The 22,191-nt window shown below is 46.6% G+C and overlaps 1 protein-coding gene across 5 annotated transcripts in view; it reads right to left on the reverse strand.

Annotated features, from left to right (window-relative positions):
* The window catches only part of Mbs (Myosin binding subunit), a 230,375-nt gene that overhangs the window by 107,065 nt on the left and 101,119 nt on the right, over positions 1-22,191 (reverse strand). For all 5 annotated transcript variants that reach the window (XM_080275220.1, XM_080275223.1, XM_080275222.1 and 2 more), the window contains exons 2-3: positions 1,477-1,607; positions 66-184 (exon numbers count right to left, since the gene is read on the reverse strand). In XM_080275220.1, coding sequence (XP_080131346.1) covers positions 66-184; positions 1,477-1,607 — 250 coding nt within the window. The remainder of the gene's footprint in view (positions 1-65; positions 185-1,476; positions 1,608-22,191) is intronic.

Here is a 22,191-nt window from a genome sequence, read left to right on the forward strand (position 1 = left end):
AATCCCCTGAAGATCATACAGCCATCTCCTTGCAGTACCAGCTGTTGTTCAAAATGGAATCTTACCTCTTCTATCTATTTCTTCTTGTAATAAATTTTCCATTTCATCAGAGTCTGCTATATCAATGGCGAGGTCACCATCGTTGTTGACTAGGGAGAGATCTGCTCCCCGATCTATTAGGAACCTGCAATGACCACATATCCATAAGTTGTACCGTACTGTCAAAGTTTTCATCTAACATAAAAGTTTATTATACACCAAAGTACTGTACTGCAATGATGATGATGATGCATGCATTATTCACTTTAATGTTTCAATACGACTATACTCTGTTCACTTTTATAAAGTGTAAAATTGCAAGCTCTTCATCCTGAACATTGAGTTGTTGCACTAATCATAAAGGTCTATGGAAAGGACATTGAGTCACAGTGTTATTTTATTCTACCAATGAACTGCAGGAAACAAGCTGTAAAAGGGCAAAAAATCTCTACCTAGTCTATACAATGTATGGTCATGCAAGGTCTGCATTTACTTAACCCCTTCTAATTTGCTGCACAGTACAGTAACTTGTCCTATATCTTTAATCACTAACTCATTTATCCACAATACTGTATGTCATTTACCCGGCATATTTTACTCTTCCTAACTCCTAATCATTATCCTATACTGTATATAGCTTTGGACATACTTTTCAGCATTATTCTCGTTTCAGCCCATAATCGATCCAGTTATTTGGGGGATGTTCTATACATCTAACCAGCGCAAACACCCTTTCTTCTATAACATTTCTGTGGAAAATCATTAGTAACAAATATACAGAACACTGTATAGCATTTTTTAATCTAGCCGTCAGTGACAAAGAGTCATGTGACTGACTACAGTCAAATCACCGGCTGAGTTGCAGATTGTAACTCAGTTTTGCAATGGTCTCTATAAATAAGCACTCTCCCATGCCTGCTTCTGTTTTTTGGGATTGTGAGACTGAGAAGTACTGTAATGCTGATATTGGCTTTGGTTTGGACCAAACTGCTCAAGTCATGGTTACGCTGAGCAGTCAGGCTATGTTAATGTCTAAAATTGCTCATTTCTTGGCAGTAAATCTAAAAAATTTACAATTTTTAGTGAAAATGATGGTAAAAATTGTATAACTCAAATAAAATGGGGGAATATTATTATCATCAAGTCGAGTATGGGCTGAAACAAGAAAACTACCTACTTTTCAGGAACAAGAGATTAGATTCGGCCTTCATAAACTTTAAGTTGACTAAAACTGTCTGGGAGCATAAAAACGCGAGTTAGTCCTAGTGATGCTATTAATGTATAATACAATACTGTTCAATACTGCCATACTGATAACTATCTTATAGCTCAAATACACTATCAAGTGGATTTACTAACTATGGTAAACTGCTGCATAGCCTACAGTACTCTGGAAGTTTGCAACATATGCTAAACCCAAATCATAAGAATACGAACTTTGCTATACTGTTGAAACCACATGATGCTGTGGCATGAAGGGGGGTCCATCCTTCCATGTCCCCCCGGTTGACATCGGTGCCCTGCTCCACCAGGAACTCCACCATGTCCAAGTTATCGTCTATACATGCCTGAAATACAACACGACACACATTACTAAACACATGCATTATAACTCAACAGTGTGTTCTAAAAAAAACAAAACTATTTCAAACAACTAAGATTTGGAGGACATTGAAAAAGACATGTGGTATCACCACTATCCCCCCGCCCCCACCCCAGCAGATGAAATTTGCAATCAGCAGACAATCCCCACCACTGACCATCTGAGCACACAGGCTTTTTCTGATAAGGAAAATCATTTCTTTTTCATCATATCATACCACAGTTGAGCTGCTGGCTGCACCATTAGGCAAGGGAAAGGTATATGTCAATCTATATGAAATGTATAGAATGACATATGAAGGCATGATATGCGAAGTGCAACTGTAAAGAGAGAGAACTGGGTACCAATGCCGTACTCCACCTTGCAGTGCTCATTTTATTAAAGGTAAATCTTGTACTCCTGCCCATCACCCTGTGTATATGAATATGTCATGAATGTTAGTACAGTAATTGACAAGTAACACTAGCCTAGGGAACCCCATTCCATGAATAACAATGTATGTCTACTGATACAGTCAGCAGTACAAATGTGATCAGGCCATTATGGAAAATGAACGATTATCATGGTCTGATGAACGCGTGTATGCTTCCACTGTGACGTCCTAGATTGGGTTTCAATTTTTCTTTACTCTGAAGTTACTGATCAAAAGAAACATTCCGGGAAAAAAACACTACCGTAGTGAATGGAAAGTCACTTCTATATATATAAAAGGTTTAATAAGTGAAAAAGTCTAAAATATCAGTTCTTTCTCAGCAAGTTCAAATAAACACAGAATCACCACACACACACACACACACACACACACTGAAATCAATATTGATACAAATTGATCCAAATACTTTGCATTTATTTTACACATACCGCTGCGAATTTTGTGCTTTACAGGATGAAATGGAAGTCAAATAAAGTAACACACACACACACACACACACACACACACACCACTACCCATCATCCAATCCACCTGCACATACCGTACAGCCAAAATCAAAAACAAAAACACGAAAAACATAATTCCCACTCAAGTTCTTATTCTATTCACGATGAAAATTAGTATGGAGTAGGCTGATAGAGAGGTTGTGTTGGGGGAGAGTGAGTCACCGCTAACAAGACTGCTACATATGGTCCCGTGGTTACTCCTCTCCCCGCCACTTGAACAATTTCACGCACAATGCACACACTAACAGCTGCCTTAACCTTCTAGTGATGCAGTTTCGGATGCAACATAATAAATCTATACCGGATAGTGTTGGCGGAAGAAATCACTTATCGGGGTTTGATTTGAATCCCTTGAACTGTTAAATGGAAGAAAATTATATCAAGTAGAAATCTTTGCCCTTCTGAAAATGTTGCAGATTCATATATAGAAACTAATGCATCTTCGCAACACATAAAATTCAAATAACCCGGTCCAGTTTTTCTTCGATACAGCACCACTATCAATCCTATGCATAAAATAAAAATTACTTAGGTACAAGCTTTATAATACTAAATGAATTAATAAATGAGAAGTGTTTCATCTACATATTAAAAAGAAATAATAATGCAACAATTCAGAGGAATAATTTTACGGCGCTAAATATAAACAAGAACATAAAAGCATCGTAGGTTCAAGGTCTGGTTCAAAGTGACTGGGGTAGAGTGAAGCAAAGACATGGATGGAGGGGCACTGAGACAGGTGGAGGAAGAGGGAGGGATAATGAGGGAGAGAAGAGAGAGGGAGGAGGACGGAGGGAGAGGACAGAGAGGGATAAGGAGAGAGAAAGAAGTAGGCAGGAATAAGGACGGAGAGGAGAGGGAGGGATGAATAACCAGGGAGAGGAGAGGTGGGGAGGAGTACAGATGGAGAGGTGAGAGGGGAGGAATAAGGAGGGAGAGGAGAGGTAGGGAGGAAAAAGGAGGAAGAGAAGAGGCAGGAAGGAATAAGGAGAGAGGAGAGGGGTAGGAAACGTAGGGAGGAATGAGGAGAAAAATGAAGGAGGGAGGAATAAGGAGGAGAGGACGGGCAGGGAGGAATAAGGAGGAAAGGACGGGCAGGGAGGAATAAAGAGGGAGAGGTGAGGGCGATGGAAAGGCAGGGAGAGAGGGAGATACACAGTGAGGTAGGTGCAAGGGAAGTGGTAAGGCAAGGAAGGAAGCAAAGAGATAAGGCATGAAGGGAGAAGGGAGAAAGATACCGGGGCAAGGAGCGAGTGAGAGTCGAATCAGGGAGAGAGAAAAGATGGGTGAATCAGGAAGAGGGAGTGAGAGAGAGAAGAATCAAGGAGAGGGGGGCGAATCAGGGAGATAAAGACAGGCACAGAGGGGGAGACGGTGAGACGGAGAGGAGAGGGAGAGGGGAGGGGGGAAGAAAGGAGGGAGGGAGGGAGAGGAAGCAGTAGGGGGGAAATGCAGGTGAAGGAAGGAGGCAGGGAAGGAAGGAGTGACACAGATGGAGTAAAGCAGTAAGAGAAATGGAGTCCTGAGATGATGTAGGTGTAATAAGAGTAGTGAGGTAAAAGACGGAAGAGGGATGAAAGTCAGAGAAAGATTAGCCAGGGAGGTAAGAGTGAGTGAGGGAAACAATGAGAGAAGGAGGTAAATAAAAAGGCAGGGAGGAAAGAGACAGGGAGGAAAGAGAGACAGGGAGGGAAGGAAACAGACAGGGAGGAAAAGAACAGGCAAGGTGGGCAAATGTGAGGCATGGGGTTAAGAGCAAGATAATTCAAGGAGGGGATGAGTGAGACAAGGAGAGGAGAGTGAGATCAGTAAGGGAGAGACGGGGAGGAAAGAAGGAAAGGTAGTAAGAGTGAGGTAGGAGGAGGAAGAAACTGGGGAGGAGGTAAATTCAGGAAGGCGGAGGAAAGGTAAGACTGGTGGGGGGAGGGGGGCTCCCCCTCCCCCCACCAGACGCAGGTGAGGAAGGAGGGAGAATAGGAGGGAGGAGAAGATGGGAGCGGACAAGGAGGGAGGGAGAGGAGGAGGAGAAAGGTAAGTGGGGAGGGAGGAAAGGAAAGCGGGAGATGATGGAAAGGGGAAGGGAGGGAAGGAGACAAGCAGGTGGGGAGATATGCAGGGAGGGAACAGAAGAACCACTATCTTTCACCACCACATCACTCCTACCTCACTCAGCCATCACCCCTCTCTTCTCTTTCCTTCCCTTCCTTCTAGTCCCTTCCCCTCCCCTCCCCACTTCCATACTATATCCCTTCACTTCTCTACACCACTCCTTTCCACAACTTTCTCCTTTCTTATCACCACACTCTCCTCCTCTCCCCTCTATTCCAACCTCTCTCTCTCTCTCTCTCTCTCTCTCCTTTACTAAATTCTCGCCACTCCTTTACTCGACCCTATCCCTAACTCATTTTCTCATCTCATATCCTTTACTCCATTTTTCCTATCCTCTCCTTTACTCCATCCTCTCCTCTCGTCTCTCATCTCCCACCTTTACTAAAAATCCTCTCAAAAACCATCCCTTTTACTCCCCGTCACGCCTTAAATCCATCACTGCAAAATCAAAGTATCGTTCAGTATCAAGCATGTTCTACCTCAATACGGTAAATCTTAGCACCCTCCATACCTAACCAAATCTGAGCCTAATCTAGTGCAGCAAGTCTAACCTACCTGATTAGACTGGAAAAATACAAGGAGAAAATAACGAAAGGTGAGAAGGGAGTGTCAAAAAAAAAAAAAAAGTGAGGCGGGGACAAGTCTTTTAAAATAACGAAAAGGTAAGAAGAAAGTGTCAATGAAAAGCGAGGCGGGGACAAGTTTTTCAAAATAACGAAAAGGTAAGAAGAAAGTGTCAATACAGAGCAATGCGGGGACAAGCCAATGAAAGACATGCAAGAGGCGTGTGAGAGAGCGGTGAAAGCAAGAGAGTGGAGCCAGACTTGTGAGTTTACTGAACACTTGCGGTTGCCTCCCCCTAGCCTTGCCTCTTACCACAACCACCACCACCACACTACCACAATTTCCACAACACACCACCATCAATATTAACAACACACCATCACCACAATAACCACCACCACCACCACCACAGCAAAACACCACTACCAGTACTTAACACCACACCATCATTACTACCACTCTCACAACATTATAACCACCACACTGCATCACTACAACCACCACCACACTGCATCACTACAACCACCACCACACTGCATCACTACAACCACCACCACACTATTCTAGCACAACAGCCAATACAACACAACATTACCACCACATCATATTACCACCACCACACCTACCACCACCTCCACCAGAGAATCATCACACCAACAGTACCTCCACCACCAGTACCATGATCACACTAATGTATTTCAATCAATACCACCTTTACCACAACACCACTACCTCCACTATATCACCACCACCACCATACTATCACATCACCACCACCACCACCACCATGACAACCACAGCAACATAACCACCAGAGCCATCACCACTACTACAGCCACACCAACCACCACACCACACCACACCACACCAACACTACCACTGCCTACCATATCCAAATCCATCCTTCAATGCACCCAATCACTCAGACCCACACACACACAACAACATTTAGCCATCAGTCTCTCTCTCTCTCTCTCTCTCTCTCTCTCTCTCACACACACACACACACACACACACACACACACACACACACACACACACACAAACACCTTATCAATACAGCATCAGCCTTAACAAACCCTACTCAATTTAATCGTACTAAATCCAAACAAACCCGGTCTTCCGTACACCATATGCAGTCTCACCAAATTATCACGGCTCATACCACTTACGGAGCATTTTTAACATTAACTATGCTTCTTTTGGGACAATGCAATCAAACGCAACCAAACCCATGCTCACCTAGGCTAACATGGAAGTGGAGAAAGGACGAGAGGACAGAATGAGGAAAATTATGATGAACCCAAATAAAAAGACAAATAATACAAGGAGTTGAGGCGGAGGAGGAGGAGGAGCAGGAGGAGGAGGAGGAAGGCTAAGTGTGTGGGGGAAAGTAGGAGTATTTGGTGGGTTAGGTGGGAGAGGTGGTATGGCAAGTGAGAGGTGAGTGGGAGATGGACATAAGTGGGAAGGAAAGTTGAATGGTGGGAGAGGGACGTAGGAGAGGAAGGTAAGATGGAGGGGTTGGTAGGAAGGGAAGGAGGACAAGTAGGAGGGGCGGGGGGCAAGTAGGAGGGGCGATGGAGAAGTGGGAGGAAGGTAGGAGGGGAGACGGTGGAGTGGGAGGAAGGTGGGAGGGGAGACGGTGGAGTGGGAGGAAGGTGGGAGGGGAGACGGTGGAGTGGGAGGAAAGTGGGAGGGGAGACGGTGGAGTGGGAGGAAAGTGGGAGGGGAGACGGTGGAGTGGGAGGAAGGTGAGAGGGGAGACGGTGGAGTGGGAGGAAAGTGGGAGGGGAGACGGTGGAGTGGGAGGAAAGTGGGAGGGGAGACGGTGGAGTGGGAGGAAAGTGGGAGGGGAGGTGGTGGAGTGGAGGGGGAGAGAAAGGTGGGAGAGAAGGTGGTGGAGGGAAGGTGGAAAGGGGAGAAGGATAAGACACACAAACAGGTGGAAGGGAAACAACGCGAAATAAATACGGTGGACAGTCGCATGGAAGGAAACAGGAGCCAGTAAAACGAAAGAAAAAGGGAGAACAGAATACAAAGCAAAGACAGACAAGAATGAGAAAGAGGATAACAAGGCTGTGGAGATAAAGAGGGGGCGAGAGAAGAAGGAAATGATGATAAATGAAGGCTGATGTCAACGAGGAAGGACAGCGGGGGACGTGGTCTGCCGGGCTGAGGAAGTCTGCTATACTCTCTTCACTTTTACCTGGCCTAAATTTGCCATGTCACCAACCTGGACGTTGAAATGTAACAAGAGATTAACACTAAAATTTGGTACCAGTCACGAAGAAGTGCTAGGAAAAGGATGCAGGGCCGTGGTATCGCTTATTCTATTACAGAACTACGGGGAAAAGGAGTGCATGAGGACGAAAATCAGCTAAGTTAAGGTAGGCAAACTATAACAACTTCTAAAAAATATATATATATACTATGCTTTAATGAGTCCTTTTTTTTATTATTATTATTCTTGATACCTACAGACGATATTACTCACGCGAAACTTTCCAAAATACATGGGAGTCAATGTGGCCTTCATCATTATTCCCTTCAATCCAAGAGGTCTTTCCCAAGCTGTTCATTTGTCCAGGTACACCAGAAAAGAAGGTCTCTGTGAACAAGCCTGGACTCACAACCACACAATTAAAGACCGCTTCCACACACACACACACACACACACACACACACACACACACACACACACACACACACACACACACACACACACACACACACACACACACTGTTCTAAATGTAAACAGACGAAACTTTTAACTTTTCCGTTGCCCACATCCTTCAAAAGCAAGTCTTAGTTACAAGTGGGAGATTTTCGAGTTTTTATTTATTTATTTATTTATTTTTTATTGAAATTTCGGCCCCCGGTCCTGTTCAGCGCCACACCTTTTTGCCTCGCCTCTCATTACCACGCAGGCGACAACACAAACATTACCACCACACCACCACCATCACCACCTCCACCTCCACCTCCACCCACTAGACCGGGGAAGAATACATGCCAAATATGCCTATGTTCCCGATACAATGAGGGAAAAACAAAGGTGACAGGGTGCTGATTATACTGTTCACCGTATTCTGATCACACGTTAGACAGCAAGTAACAGGGTGCATCCTTACAAGGGGAAAGAGGTCAGGCTGTTGATGATGACTGATGATGATGATGATGATGAATGATGGTGTTATTTTTAGCGCTGTTTATGGGCTTGTTTTCTAAGTGGCACTGGAGTCTTTGCTCTCTCTCTCTCTCTCTCTCTCTCTCTCTCTCTCTCTCTCTCATTTTGAACGTTCACCATTCACTACAATTTCTTTTCATCTTAATCGGACACACCCCAGACGGTTTTATACAACCTTCCATAAACCTCTTAAGCGAAGTGGTTAAGGAAGACTATACCCAACCCCTTTAGGTCGGAAAGTGTCCACAACGGAATAAAATCATTTGAAGACGACAAGAATACATTAAAATATATCAAACGACAAGAGCCGATAAAAGATCCACACCAATTTTCTTGGATAAACAATTAAAAATACTGAAGCCCTCAGACAGTGCATGCGTCCGTCCCTGCCATCACCATTACACAGTGCATCCCTCCGTCCCTGCCATCACCATTACACAGTGCATCCCTCCGTCCCTGCCATCACCATTACACAGTGAATCCGTCCGTCCCTGCCATGACCATTACACAGTGCATCCGTCCGTCCCTGCCATCACCATTACACAGTGCATCCCTCCGTCCCTGCCATCACCATTACACAGTGAATCCGTCCGTCCCTGCCATGACCATTACACAGTGCATCCGTCCGTCCCTGCCATGACCATTACACAGTGCATCCGTCCGTCCCTGCCATCACCATTACACAGTGCATCCGTCCGTCCCTGCCATCACCATTACACAGTGCATCCGTCCGTCCCTGCCATCACCATTACACAGTGCACCCCTCCGTCCCTGCCATCACCATTACACAGTGCATCCGTCCGTCCCTGCCATGACCATTACACAGTGCATCCGTCCGTCCCTGCCATCACCATTACACAGTGCATCCGTCCGTCCCTGCCATCACCATTACACAGTGCATCCGTCCGTCCCTGCCATGACCATTACACAGTGCATCCGTCCGTCCCTGCCATGACCATTACACAGTGCATCCGTCCGTCCCTGCCATGACCATTACACAGTGCATCCGTCCGTCCCTGCCATCACCATTACACAGTGCATCCGTCCGTCCCTGCCATGACCATTACACAGTGCATCCGTCCGTCCCTGCCATGACCATTACACAGTGCATCCGTCCGTCCCTGCCATCACCATTACACAGTGCATCCGTCCGTCCCTGCCATCACCATTACACAGTGCATCCGTCCGTCCCTGCCATCACCATTACACAGTGCATCCGTCCGTCCCTGCCATCACCATTACACAGTGCATCCGTCCGTCCCTGCCATCACCATTACACAGTGCATCCGTCCGTCCCTGCCATCACCATTACACAGTGCATCCGTCCGTCCCTGCCATGACCATTACACAGTGCATCCGTCCGTCCCTGCCATCACCATTACACAGTGCATCCGTCCGTCCCTGCCATCACCATTACACAGTGCATCCGTCCGTCCCTGCCATCACCATTACACAGTGCATCCGTCCGTCCCTGCCATGACCATTACACAGTGCATCCGTCCGTCCCTGCCATCACCATTACACAGTGCATCCGTCCGTCCCTGCCATGACCATTACACAGTGCATCCGTCCGTCCCTGCCATCACCATTACACAGTGCATCCGTCCGTCCCTGCCATCACCATTACACAGTGCATCCGTCCGTCCCTGCCATCACCATTACACAGTGCATCCGTCCGTCCCTGCCATCACCATTACACAGTGCATCCGTCCGTCCCTGCCATGACCATTACAAAAGATCCAGATGCGGATCCGCCCCAAAATTTAATCAATTCTTTCTTGGCCCATGGCCCATCCTTCCGCAAAATTTCATTGAAATTCACTGAGAACTTTTGGAAAGATGTCTGGACAGACATACAGAAAAACAAACACAGGTGAATATATAACCTCCTCCAACTTCGTTGGCGGAGGTAAAAAAAAAAATAAATAAAAAAAAATAAAAAAATAAAAAATAATTCTAATATACGCTCGTTTATTTGTGACACGTCTGGTAAATGTAGGAGTGAAGATAAGAAAATAAACAATCTCTCTTATCTCTAATCTCGGCAATCAATTCCCCTGGCTTGAATGGCTGGCTTAGTCTGCTGTGTTTGGTTGGGTTAGGCTAGGTTAAGGTCACGGCAGGTTTTTATATTCACCCCCCCCCTCTCTCTCTCAAAACCACAAGCACACCCCCCTATATGGCAATACAACAACGCCCCCCCATCCTCACCGACCCTTCCCATCTCTCCTTTCCCTCTCTCATCTCATCTCTTATCACGTCTCTTCTCACCTCTTTCTCCTCTCCTCCTCTTTCCCTTTCAACCCATATAATCTCCTTGCTATCCTTTCCATCTCCTTTCTCTTCTCTTCTCTTCTTTCCTCTCCTCTTCTCTCCCCTCTCTCACACTCACAGTGCCACTTCAGCCTCCCACACAAACTCTCTCTCTCTCTCTTTCTCTCTCTCTCTCTCTCTCTCTCTCTCTCTCACCCACCTTCCCACTTCAGCCTCCCACACACCTCCTTCTCACTCGAATACCTAATACCTCCACTCAACCCTCTCTTCCCTCCCCTCTCCCTCCTCCCCCCTCCCCCTTTTCCACCTCCTCATCTCCCTCCTTCTCCTACCTCCCTCTATCTTCTCCCAGCTGACTGTTTTCTCTACATTCCCTCCTTTTTTCGTCTTCCTCCTTTCTCTCTACCTTTTCTCTCTCATTCTTCTCCTTCCTTCTTCCTTCTCATCTTCACAGACTCCTTTTCTCTCCCCCTCCTCCTCTCCTCAATTCCTCAACCTTCATTCCTCTTCTCTATCCATCATTTCCATTCCTCTTTTTCCTTCATTCCCCTACCCTCCCGCTTCACTTTTTTCCTTCCCCCCCTCCCCCACCCCTCTTTCAATTCCCCTACCCATATCTCCCCTTTTTCACACTCCCTTTCCTTCTCCACTCTCCCCCACCCCCTCCTAACCCTCTCCTCATCCCTTCTCTTCCCCTTCAACCTCTCCATTTCACCTCTTCCCTTTCCCTCCCCTTCTTGTTCCTCTCCCTCTTCCCTCTCCCTCCCTCTTTACTTGGCTAACAATGTAACGATGGCGAGAGGGACTGCAATGATACTCCCCCTCCCCCTCCCTCTCCCCCCCTCCCCCTCCTCCTCCCCATCCCTTCCCCTCTCAGATGTCAGGTGTTTGTGGAATGAGAGAGAGAGAGAGAGAGAGAGAGAGAGAGAGAGAGAAGTGCATGAGGTGTTGATAGAGAGGGATGGCGGAGAGAGGTGTATAAACTCTCTCTTTCTCTCTCTCTCTCTCCCTCTATCTCTTTCTCTCTCTCTCTCTCCCTCTCTCTCTCTCTCTCTCTCTCTCAACCTGGGCGGGTACATCAGAAGTAAGGTGAACCCAGCATCATTTATTTACTTTCTCACATTCCCCTCTCCACAGGCGGGCGGGGGGGGGGGGGTGAAAGGCAGTGTGGGTGGGAGGGAGGCGAGGCGAGAGAAGGAAGGAAGGAAGGATGGATGGAAGGAACGAAAGAACGAACGAAGGAAGGAGGAAGGAAAGGAAGGACTGAATGCTGATTGACTGAATGAATGAATAAGGGAATTAAGGACGTAAGGAAGGAAAGAAGGAAGGATTGAAGGAATGAAATATTAAAGGATGGATTAGAGGAGGGAAAAAGGAAGGGAGGATTTAAGGAGGGAAGGAAAGGAAGGAAATACCGACAACGTGCTGACAGTCACTCTGGAAGGCGTAGTCGTTCTCCAGTCCTATCATCCACCTCTTCCTCTCTCTCTATCTCCACTACTCTATCCCTCCCTCCCTATCTCCACTTCGGCTCTTCCTCCCTCCCTATCTCCACCAATCCATCCTCTCCCTCCCTTCCTCCCTACACCACTACATTCCTCCCTCCCTACCTCCACTACTCCCTCCCTCCTCCTCTCCTTCCCAATCTTCAATTCATCCTTCCCTTCCTATCCACCACTTCATTCCTCCCTCCCTATCTCCACCACTCCCTCCCACCCCCTCTCCACCACTCAAGTTCGATTCTCCCTTCACCCTTGTCTCCATCCCTCCTATTCTTCTTTCCATATCCTCCAATCCTACCCGTTTCTCCATCCTTACATCCACTCTCTCAGTCCTCCTCCCTCCTCCCTGCCTCTCTCACCATTGCCTTCCTTCCTCAACACCTCTCCCTCTCCTTCCTAGTGCCTTCCTCCTTCCTATTCATCTACAATCTCAGTCTTCCTTCCTCCTCCCTGTTTCTCTCATCCTTGCCTTCCTTCCTCCACACCTCTCCCTCTCATTCCTTGCACCTCCCTCCTCCCCTATCCATCCACTCTACGTACCGGTATTGCTTCCTTCCCTCTGCTTCTCTCACTTGCCTTTCTTCATCCACGTCTCTCCTCTCCTTGCACTTTATTCTTCTCCTATCCATCCACCCTCTCACTCTTCCTCCCTTTTCCCCTGCCTCTCTCACCCTTGCCTTCCTTCCTGCACACCACTGCCTCTCCTCCCTACCGCCTCCCTCCCTCCTATCCTCTTTCCACCCTAATCTCACCGTGCGTGCTCACTCACACACGTCTCATCATAAGTACGGTAATAAAAATTCCCAACACAGAAGTACACATGTAGTTAAATAACATCAATTATTATTATTATTATTATTATTATTATTAGTTACTTATACACAAACCCACATACACAATGCTACAACAAAACAAGTACTGTATTATTCATATACAAGATTCTCTCTCTCTCTCTCTCTCTCTCTGCAGGTGGAGGATAGAAGTGGTCTGGAAGGAGGGTATGAGTGCCAGGGGGAGGGTGGGGGGTGCAAAAGTAACATGACCCCCCACACACAACTTTACGGTGCACACGCGCGCGCGCGCACACGCGCACACACGCACACACGCACACACACACACACACACACACTACGAGAAAGAAAACACTGATCAGGTTTCTGTTTGTTTCCCTACTTTTCCCTCTGTTTTTCTTCCTAATCATCTCTCTCTCTCTCCCCTCTCTCTCTCGCTCTCTCTCTCTCTCTCTTTCTCCATAACCTCACATATCATCACTTCCTTCCATCCCTCACCAACCACCACGCCTCGTTCTCCTTTCAACACCTTTTCAGTGTCAACAATAACAAGGAGCGCCTCCACCCAAACGCAGGAGTGTATGACGTCACGTGGTTCCCAGAAATTCATAATTGCACAGGAAGAGCCAAAAACCACCCATATTCCACGAACAGCCCACACACGACCCTCCTTTTTTGTTGCTGGGTGGCAGTCGTTAACCTCAAATGACGCCAGGGACACGATAGGACAGTGGTTCTCAAACTGGGGGCCATGGGGTAATCTTAAATATCTGAAACCACTGGTGATAGAATTTTATGACCATTTCCCAGGGACAACAGTTGCGTGGATTATTTTCTTTCCTGTCATCCATCTTTATACAGTAAACCCTGAGCGAGTGCAAGAAGTGATCAATTTGCCACACACACTATCGTAAAGGAAAGCTTGACGGAGTTAGGAGCAAGAGCAGGGCGCTAGACCTAGTGCCATCAAATGAATGTTTCTGTCTTGTCTACCTTTGCAAAACTTTTCCTTCCCCCACCCTACTGAGTATCATATCAGAAAAGCATATTCGGTTCGACATGAAAGATAGTCTCTTCGGTACCCTCTCTTGAGGCTCAACCACTGATACCCCATCAGACAGAAAAAAGGCAACTTATAATATCACTTTGTTTTCAGAACATTTTGCGTTCTTTTCTATGAATGGACTGTGTCTTTATTTTTATCCATTTTGTAAGTGTTCTTTTCTATGAATGCACTGTATCTATATTTTTTGCCACTCGTACCAGACTATTGCAAAAATGTCAGTGACGCCATCCTGAACGCAGATCAAGGGGCTGCAGGGGTTAAGGCAGAGTTACAAGAGCTACAAACGCAGGTGACTACCGTACTTTAACACTGATTTGTATCGCAAAAATCTGATGAGCTTAGAGAATGCAAAAGATACTGATCTGCAATTAGGCTATTTCTCATGGTTTGTGTTTGGAGGGTATAAGCAATTCGAAAACAATATATTCCCCTCTTTGACACCATCATTTCCATCATCACCATCCCGGTCTACCAGAGAATTAAATGTTTTCTTTGCGTAACTCTTCCTCTACCCTCATCTCTGGGTCGCCTTTGCTTTATCCAAGTTTTCCATTTGCCACCTGTTCTTGGAAAACGGAACTTGTCCATGAAATCTGCTTTCAAATTTACGCGATAACCGAAACCAAAATCAAAGTCAACCATTTTTCATAACTACCCCTGCAAATCACGAAACAAGATAAAGCAGCTGATATCCCCGTAAATCACTAGAGGCTGGCCGGTGTACGCATGGAGTGCCTCTGTACTGTGCCATTTATAACTCTGTGGGGGAGCCATAAATATCCATGCCATTAATACAGGGCCACTCCTACTTCAATGTCTCATCCCCACCTGCCCACCGCCACCCCATCTTCTTACCCCACCCCACTACATCCCCTACCTACCCATCGTCAACCTATCCTCCCCAACCGTCACCCCGACTTTCCCACCGCCCAGTGTCAGTTCAACTTTCCCATTTACCTTCTACTTCTCCCAATTTACTCACTGCACTCCATCTCTCTCACCTCCCCTCTCCATCCTTCCCACCTCACTTCCATCTCCTCCTCGCCTACCCTGTCTCTCTCCATCCTATCCACCTACCCACCGTCATTCATCCTTCCCATCTCCCGCCACTCCATCCTCTCACCCAAAACTAACCCCAAACTCGGCTCCAACCTAACCCTAACCCCAAACTCAGCTCAGTACTACTCCAAACCTAACCTGTGTGTCAGCATTTGTCTCCCTCCCGGTTCTGACAACAGGAGGTGTGAGGGGAGGGCAGAGGAGGGGAGTATAGATGAGGCGAGGAGTGGGGAGGGAAGGTGAGAGGGGAGAGGAAGGGGAGTGTGGCGGGGAAAACGATCCACCGTGACGCTGAGTTTACGGCAGGTACGGTCGATGTGCACTACGTCTGTCTCTGTTGTACGTAGAATGAGTACAACTGAAGCATGTACACTCAGGATATGAACACTCTACATATTATACTTGGACAGAATGATGCCAATTCTTGTACGGACACACTGAGTACTTAGGATGGAACAGATCTGAGACTTAAGATTTGAGGGGACTAATTAGATCACCTTGAGGGGTATCATAAGAAGGCTGGCTTTCCTGATCTTTGCGTGTATCTATGGAGGATGTAGCTATGCTGAAGAGTGTAGTTACGATGGACGATGTAGTTATGATGGAGGGTGTAGTTATGATGGAGGGTGTAGTTATGTTCCCTCCCTGGCATAAGACTACAGTATGTATAAAGCAGTCAAGTCACATCTCCCTGCATGACTAAAGAAATGATAAATTATGGTAAAGGATGGTGGTTAGAGTCCGCTTCACAACACACACACACACACACACACACACACACACACACACACACACACACACACACACACACCAAGAAATCTGCCACCCTTAAGAGAAAAAAGCATACACAGACAAACACCAATAAACCTCAACAATAAATACACAAAGAGGGTGAATTATAGGCCTTGTGACCCCTGTGGCGATGGGTAGTATGTCCCAGCAAAGACTCCTGTTAATTTTAAGGCTGGAATGATATATGTTTGTTTTATAGCAATATATCACGGCCGAAGACGACACCCCCCGCCACACGTGACTGGATACATAGATTGCTGCTGGGGAGGGGAAGGGTGGGGAGGAGATGAGAGGGGAGGCAAAGGAAGGGAAGGGAAGGGAAGGGAAGGGAAGGGAAGGGAAGGGAAGGGAAGGGAAGGGAAGGGAAGGGGAAAGGAGAGGAGCCGGAAGGGAACGCGAGAAAGGTGAGCGGCACGGGGGAAGAAAGGACTGTGTGTGTGTGTGTGTGTGTGTGTGTGTGTGTGTGTGTGTGTGTATGTGTGTGTGTAAATCAATTATGTAGCAATACACATACACTTCCAAATAAACACAAATTATATACAACAAATAACATTAAGTAACACTCGTACGGAACACCAGCAAGACGCATCCCGTGGCATGAAGCGGGAATGGACAACACGAAAGACAAAAATAAAGAGGAAAAGAGGAAACTAGGACTGGCACCTGAACAACACCTTAGAGACACTTGCGGTACAGGTGTTCAGTGAGAAAGACAGCTGATTTGTTACCAAGAAGGATCACTGAGGAAAGACAAATACAAGAGCAGGTAGGAGGGAAGGTGAAAAAGCAGGTAGGAGGGAAGGTGACGGAGCAGGTAGGAGGGAAGGTGAAAAAGCAGGTAGGAGGGAAGGTGACGGAGCAGGTACGAAGGAAGGTGAAAATGCTGGTACGAGGGAAGGTGTAAGAGCAGGTAGGAGGGAAGGTGAAAGAGCAGGTAGGGGGGAAGGTGAAAGAGCAGGTAGGAGGGATGGTGAAAGAGCAGGTACGAGAGAAGGTGAAAGAGCAGGTACGAGGGAAGGTGAAAGAGCAGGTACGAGGGATGGTGAAAGAGCAGGTACGAGGGAAGGTGAATGAGCAGGTACGAGGGAAGGTGAAAGAGCAGGTACGAGGGAAGGTGAAAAAGCAGGTAGGAGGGAAGGTGAGAGCAGGTAGGAGGGAAGGTGAAAGAGCAGGTAGGAGGGAAGGTGAAAGAGCAGGTACGAGGGAAGGTGAAAGAGCAGGTACGAGGGAAGGTGAGAGCAGGTACGAGGGAAGGTGAAAGAGCAGGTACAAGGGAAGGTGAAGGAGTAGGTAAGAATGTAGGTGTGAGGGGTGGGGCAAGGCAGGTGTGAGCACAGGTGTGGGGGATGGGCAGGAGGGGATTGGGGAGAGCTGGTGGGGGAGAGGACAATGCAGGAGAAGGGAGAGCGGGGCAGGAGGAGGGAGAAGAGAAGAGCAAGACTGGAGGAGGCAAGGAGACGGGGCACGGGAGGTGGAGAGGGGAGGGAAGTTGGGGGGAAAAGGAGGAGGGCAAGGTAGGAGGAGGGGGTATGGAAGGAGGGGGACAAGGAAGGAAGGGGAAGGGGGTGGCAAGAGAGCGGTTGGGGAGGGGGATAGAAGGAAAGGGGTAGAGTAAGGGGATGGCAAGAAACGGGTAGGGGAGAGGGGATGGGAGGAGAGGGGTAAGAGAGGTGGGGATGGCAGGAGTGGGGTAGGGGAGGGGGGATGGCAGGAGAGGAGTAGGGGAGGGGGGGATGGCAGGAGAGGAGTAGGGGAGGGGGGGATGGCAGGAGAGTGGTAGGGGTGAGGGTAGGGGTGAGGGCAGGAGGGCGGGGCGGGCAAGCTGTCACACGAGGGCAAATATTGACATAGGTTAACCCTTGATTTTATTTCCTGGCGTGGAGGCCGTGTCAGGGAGGCTCAGGAATGCACCAATAGCACCACGCACACGCACAAGCACACGCACACACAAAAAACACAAACACATCACACACACACACACACAAAAGAAAAACCCAAATCCAATCCAACACACACACACATACACACACATTCTCCCCCCCACCTCCCTCACCACACACACTCCCCCTCCCTCCCCCGTACCCCGACAAACTCTCCCCCCTCTCCCTCCCCCTTCCCCCCACACAAGGTCACATGCACCGCCCACACGCCGCCACCACCACAACAACACCCGCAGAGATATATCAGTAAATAATGATAAACAAATCGCCCCGCCATGGAACCGGTATTAAACTTAACATCCATAAGATCTTGTAAACGCGCGCACTTGCATCTCATATACGCGCCATCGCATCAACTAGGCAAGCGACGTTCGAAAACTGGCAAAACAAATTCAAACAATCTTCGAAATTTAATTATTCTTCTAAATCCTCCAAAATTACACTGACCATTAAACTTTGGTAGGTATCATCACACGCTTGGATTTCCCGCCAAAATTCAATATCCAACTCTGCGCTACATTTCAAACTATTTCCGTATTAGTTTTCATAAGTTTCAGATACATCAGAAATGGTCTGCCGTTGGAACTCTCTTTCTTTGTCTCACCAACACCAGATGATATATAACTTAATTTACAAAAGACGTCTCTCTCTCTCTCTCTCTCTCTCTCTCTCTCTCAATTCCTACTGATTCCATGTGCTTAATAATTTACCAAACGTGGAAAAAAAAAAAAAAAATCCACGAAGACAGGCAAGGTTTGAAAAGGTTAATTTCTGAATTTAAATTTACCAGCAATGCAAAGACGTATCTACACCTGAAGTTTAAAAGTTACACTCGACACCAATACAAACCAAATGGCCATATCATCAAATTTCACTTCTGCATTTCTCTGTCCCAAATAACCAACTGTCCCTGTCGACTATAATAATACTATACTCTTTCTACTCTAACTTGGCCGAAAATTCCCATGGTTCCATCTTGAATTCTGAGTTGGAAGAGTAGACTGACACTACATGAAGATGCTAGCCACGAAGAAGTGCTACAGAAAGGACGTAGAGAGATAGCATTGTCTATTTCTGCCTCAGAGTTGCGTGAAATAACTTGCAATGGCGAAAATCTAGGCCAAGTTGGAGTAAAAAGGGTATAATGACCTGAACACCAAATATCCGGTAATAACAGAAATGTAACATTCTTTCAGTTCACACACACACACACACACACACACACACACACACACACACACACACACACACACACACACACACACAAAGGAAGGTACAGTGGTCCACGGTACAAATCCATCTGGTGTCAACAAAGAAAGATATGTGAAGCAGGACCGTCAAACAGGAAGTATTGGAAGTGAGAGAGGAGAGGAGAGGAGAGAAGTCGAGAGAAAGGAAGAGGGGAAAAAAAATGAGCTGTGTGGAGTAGAGTTCTTGGTCTACTCCTCCACCCTCATAATTATATACTCATGATTTCTTCTTCCACATCGTTATCAGCTTTCCACTCCTTCACTCTCATATCCTTCCGTTTTATCCTTTCTCTGCTTAGCTAATCTTTCAATACGCACGGCTGATTAAATTTTAAGTACAAGCAGTTGTTTCCCACCAGATATATTCGCTGTGTTCTGTATTTTCTATGTACCCCTATGTCTCCTCCACTCTCCACCTCACATACAAACACTTCCACTTTGTCCCTCCACCTCGATATTAGCTTTCCTCTCGCTCACTCTTCTCCATACATACACTCTTCCACTTTTTCTTCCACCTTCTTATTAACTATCCCTCATTCCATCTTCCTTTCTATTCCATTAACCCTTCCACCTCATCCTTCCTTCCCCCACCAACACACACCACTCCTCTCCACCACCCTCCCCCATATACCTTCCATTCGTCCCTCCATCTCATCCTTGGTCCCACCCTCCTTCACCTCCTCCCACCAACAAACACTAAGACAAAATGAAACACTGGCCATCTCTTAGCAGTCAGTGAGAGCAGTTACACAGCATTTGCAATATAATGTTACGCAGCCTCTGATATGGAAGTACGGAGTCAAAGGTCAGGCAAGAGACAAACACGCTAAAGGGATATTAACACTGAACCATTCCTTTGCCTTAGAGTTGGACGAAGGTACTGGTTGTCTGTTTTCTATTTCTCTAATATCTCTCTCTCTCTCTCTCTCTCTCTCTCTCTCTCTCACACACACACACACACACACACACACATTAACTACAGGCCACACACAACACCTCCCAATACCAACACACTTGCCAGCATACACAACACAAACAGAATCCAATTAACCTCCAAAACTAATAACAATTCAGCGTCATTATGCAAGTCTATCTAAAACCTGAAACTGTAACCTGTAAGGGGTGGCATCGACCAAAAAAAATCTCTAAGCATTTCCGTCCCTAGTCAATTAAGTATGGTGAAATTAGGTTAAATCAACACACCAACATTACACACACACACACACACACACACACACACACACACACACACACACACACACACACACACACAACGCACAGCAGTAGCAAGACAAACGCAACACCTACATCATAAACAGAACACAACAAAACACAACACCACTACACAACACAACACATCAGTAGTAACAACAGTAACACCAAAGACCACATGCTAGCGATCGAATGAACACAACCAACAAAACTCAAGCCACAACAACACCCAACACAGCAGCAACAAAACACTAAATCAACACCTAGAACACCATCACAACCATAAACTGCAACTCAATGAACTCAGGTTAGACGAAACACATTATACAACACAACAACACAAGTACGGTACCACCCACATCAATGGCACTGCAACGCGCAATATAAAGCAACCCAGACACACATAACGCAACCCAATGCCAGGGAATGTAACACTAGATGGAGGACGGTGTGTAACAGCACAAAACACACACACACACACACACACACACACACACACACACACAAATCCTACTTTCGGACCACATCCACCTCAAAATCCAATTAAATCTTCCTTGACCCACTGTCCACCTATCCACCAAACATCACTGACATTCGACAAACTCTTCTTCAGATATCTTGTACACAATAACAAACACGGGTGAGTACAACACCACCGTGTAACTTCGCTGATGGATATAATTAAACCTCTTGGTGCGTGTTAACCAGGGAATTATATATCATCATCATCATCATCATCATCATCATCATCATCATCACCATCATCATCATCACCATCATCATCACCATCATCATCATATATACTCTACCAAATGTTTTCTTCCTAATTATTGGCATGTGTTAACCAGGAAATTATATATCATCATCATCATCATCATCATCATATATACTCCACCACATTCTTTCTTCCTAATTATCAACCAGCTCATGTACACCCACAACGCACCCTTGGTATCTGCGAATCTGTACATAAACACCAAATGCTTTCCTGCTGCGATGGGATATAAATATGCTGATAAATACCAAATGCCTCCTGGACTGAGCTATGTTTTAAGTGCTCATCCATCCCTTAGCAGATTCTTGGTACTTTATAACCATCTTTTAAAATTCTTGGGAAATTCTTATGAACACGAAATAAATAAATAAATAAATAAATGGGTAGCTAGAAGAAACCCTATGCCACTTCAGTTCGATGACATCTTTCTCCATCGTTTCTTTTTTCATTTTTGTCTGGGAGAGAGAGAGAGAGAGAGAGAGAGATGACAGAATAACATATCGAGTGGTGTGGGAAGGTGCAGGGAGGCGGGAGGAGGTTGGTGACAGTGTGAGGCAAAAGGAGTGACACGTGGTGGTGGGAGTGGGGGTTAAGAGGTGAGAGCGGAAGACGGGACGGTGAATGCTGAGTGGGAGGACAGGGAGGGGGACGCGTAGGGACGAGTGGGAGAGATAGGGAGGGAGGGAGTTGGGAGGTAAGACGGAGGGATTTGGAAGGTAACAGGGAGGGAGTTGGAAGGTGAGAGGGAGTTGAAAGGTGAGAGGGAGGGAGTTGAGAGAGGTGGGAGGGAGGGAGTTGGAAGGTGAGAGGGAGAAGTTGAGGGAGATGAGAGGGAGGAGACGACAGAGGAGGAAAGGGGTGAGGGGAGGAAGGAGGGGAGGAAGGAGGAGGAGGAGGAGGGGAAGAGAGGACAAGAAGGACAACAGAGGGAAAACAGAGGGAAGGGAAGGAAGGAAAACGAGAAGAGGGAAGGGAAGGAAGGGAAAAGAGGAGAGGGAAGGAAGTGATGAGCATGATGAAAGGGAAGGGATGATAAGAAAATACGAGGAAAAGAAGGAAAACGAGAAGGACAGGAAGGAAACTGA

The sequence above is a fragment of the Coenobita brevimanus genome, chromosome 61, assembly GCF_032717465.1.
Source record: "Coenobita brevimanus isolate Jiangsu-jjx chromosome 61, ASM3271746v2, whole genome shotgun sequence".
NCBI lineage: Eukaryota > Metazoa > Arthropoda > Malacostraca > Decapoda > Coenobitidae > Coenobita > Coenobita brevimanus.